The sequence below is a fragment of the Acomys minous genome, assembly GCF_964271855.1.
Source record: "Acomys minous genome assembly, chromosome: 20".
Classification (NCBI taxonomy): Eukaryota; Metazoa; Chordata; class Mammalia; order Rodentia; family Muridae; genus Acomys; species Acomys minous.
Genome location: NC_140502.1, coordinates 19,175,207 through 19,177,377, shown reverse-complemented (window position 1 = coordinate 19,177,377; position 2,171 = coordinate 19,175,207). Strand labels below are relative to the sequence as shown.

The 2,171-nt window shown below is 51.1% G+C and overlaps 1 protein-coding gene across 2 annotated transcripts; it reads right to left on the bottom strand.

Moving 5' to 3' along the window:
• IGFL4 (IGF like family member 4) lies at positions 1–2,171 on the bottom strand. Of its 2 annotated transcripts, none has more exons than XM_084771056.1 (5): positions 2,001–2,171; positions 1,361–1,399; positions 918–983; positions 574–833; positions 1–392 (listed from the first exon to the last, which is right to left on the bottom strand). In XM_084771056.1, exons 1-5 carry the CDS (start codon positions 2,038–2,040, stop codon positions 333–335), a joined length of 465 nt encoding a protein of 154 aa, XP_084627182.1. In that variant the 5' UTR covers positions 2,041–2,171; the 3' UTR covers positions 1–332. The 2 variants fall into 2 exon arrangements, with proteins under 2 accessions (XP_084627182.1, XP_084627181.1); XM_084771055.1 differs by having other exon boundaries at positions 1,361–1,444; positions 2,001–2,167.

Genomic DNA, 2,171 nt, shown 5'->3' with positions numbered 1-2,171 from the left:
AAAAACAACGTGAACAGATCATACAGATGCCTCAGGTTCAGCTAAGTAGACCACATAACAAAGCCCTAAGCTGTGAACCTTGGGAAGAGCAAGGTGGGGAGGATGAGGTGGGAGCAATGTAAAAGAGCTTAGGGGATGGGGGGGAGGGGGAGGAGGGAGGGGGAGGGGGAGGGGTAACAAGAGAACATCATTGCATCATACACATGTGCGAAACCATCCAAGACGGTTAATAATACAAAAAAAGGAGACAGTGGAAAAACAATGTCCAAATGACTGATTACAAAAAAATACAGATTCTGAGATGACTTGGAACCTCTGTTCTCCAAGGTCGTCTAGAGGACGTCAGATCTTACTGAGAGCTGGTGAGGTGAGGCTTCTGCAGACAGAGGCTCCTGCAGATGTGAGGAGGTGTAGGGTGGGAAGACAGAGACTCATGGAGTGTCTGATAACTACCCACATACAGGGAGGTGGGGCCCCAGCCGAGAGTGCACTCATTGGGGGTGGGGCACAGACACCCATTCTCTGTCCCTGCTTTCTCCTACCCCCCACCTGGGACTGTAAGAGAAAACTCACCTGGGCACAGATTGTGGAGATCGGGGAGGATCTGCAGTTGGGCTTCACGCCCGGGACTTTGAACCTAACGACCCTCTGATTCTTGGAGGCTGAGGACTCCAGGCAGCAATGCTGGAAACAGGGCCAGTAGACACAGTGAGGGCCACAGAGGCGCGTGTCATTCAGAGGCAGGATGGTGTCATCGTCACAGCACTGCATCAAGGGGTTGTAAATCCGGTCCCCACATCTGGGTGCTGGCTGGCAAAGTAACAGGCCAGTATCTGGGAAGAGTCACAGCTGGGTTATATACACGGGCCAGCCTAGGACCCACTCCCAACCCCCAGCACATCTTCTCCCTGCCTCACCTTGTGGTCCATTCTCAGCTCCGGCTCCGGCTGAGTGCCAGAGGGCAGAAACCAGGGCTGCAGTTGCTATGAAGAAGAGAAGGAAGGAATAAAATGGAAGATATAGCCAGCTGCTACGACGATGGAGGCCAGAAGATGGCGCCACTGAGTTATGTGAGTAATAGCTCATGGTTGATTTGAGACTGTCCCGGGGTAGGGGCCCCTGGGTCTGGGATGACAGGGTGAGGAAATGCAAGGAGGGTTCTGGGAAGAGGGTGATTTTAAAAGTCACAGACACAGGGATTGCAACCCAGTCAGGAGGCCAGCACGGATGCTTTGCAGGGGTTGGGGTGGGGGGGAGGGTACAGGTGTGGGGCTGAGGGTACAGGTGTGTGAATTTGAGGTCCAGAGGTAGTGGGATGATGTCATAGCACCTATGTCCCTTTGTTCCGATGCCTCCTTACCTAATATCCAGGTGGCCATGGTCTGTTTCTTTTGCAGAACTGTAGGAGGCAGAGCAGGAGCAGCAGCAGTGACGATTCTGAGACCTTAGGCTGTTATTTATAACATTGAAAAGGGCGGGTCAGGAAGGGCAATGGAAAGTTAGGGGAGGGGGAGGGGACCTGGTAAACCATAATAACTAAGTCCAGCAACCTGCTCCTATATCTGTCCAACATGAAGATGCTGCAGAACTTTTTAAACGTTGTAACTCAAGTGAGCATCTTTTCGAAGGCGCCATCTGGCAGTTTCTAGGCTTCTCATACTCCATGCCTTGGAAGCTTTAAGGGTTATTCCCCTGCCCCCATGGCAATCCAGCCCCGTGTTCTGTAGTCGAAACATTTTCAGTTAGTTAGTGGAGATTATGAGGTTGGAGCCGGAGCAAAGAGAGAAGAAGAGGAGCTTCGCGGTCTATGCTAGGGAGGACGACAAAGGAGATGAGAGTTTCCAGAAAGATCCCTGGGACACAAGGAATAGAGGGAAAGCCTCTGCTTTTGTGGGCTTGCTTGGTTGTTTTTACAGAGTTCCTTGTGCAAAACAAACAAACAAACAGCCCTCCCTCAAACACCCCTAACCTCTTTATCACATGTTGTAATGTTATTTTACCATCTCCGTTGTGACTGTGATGGAAACGTCCTCTTGACATCACTAGTGTGCTTCTTGTTCCTTGTTGTCTCTCTGTGAGTTACGTATGAACCCGGAGAGGCTGGAGGAAGGGCAGCAGAGCTTCAAAATCCAGGGCACCCAACCTTCTGAGGCTTCTGAAAGAAGAATTAT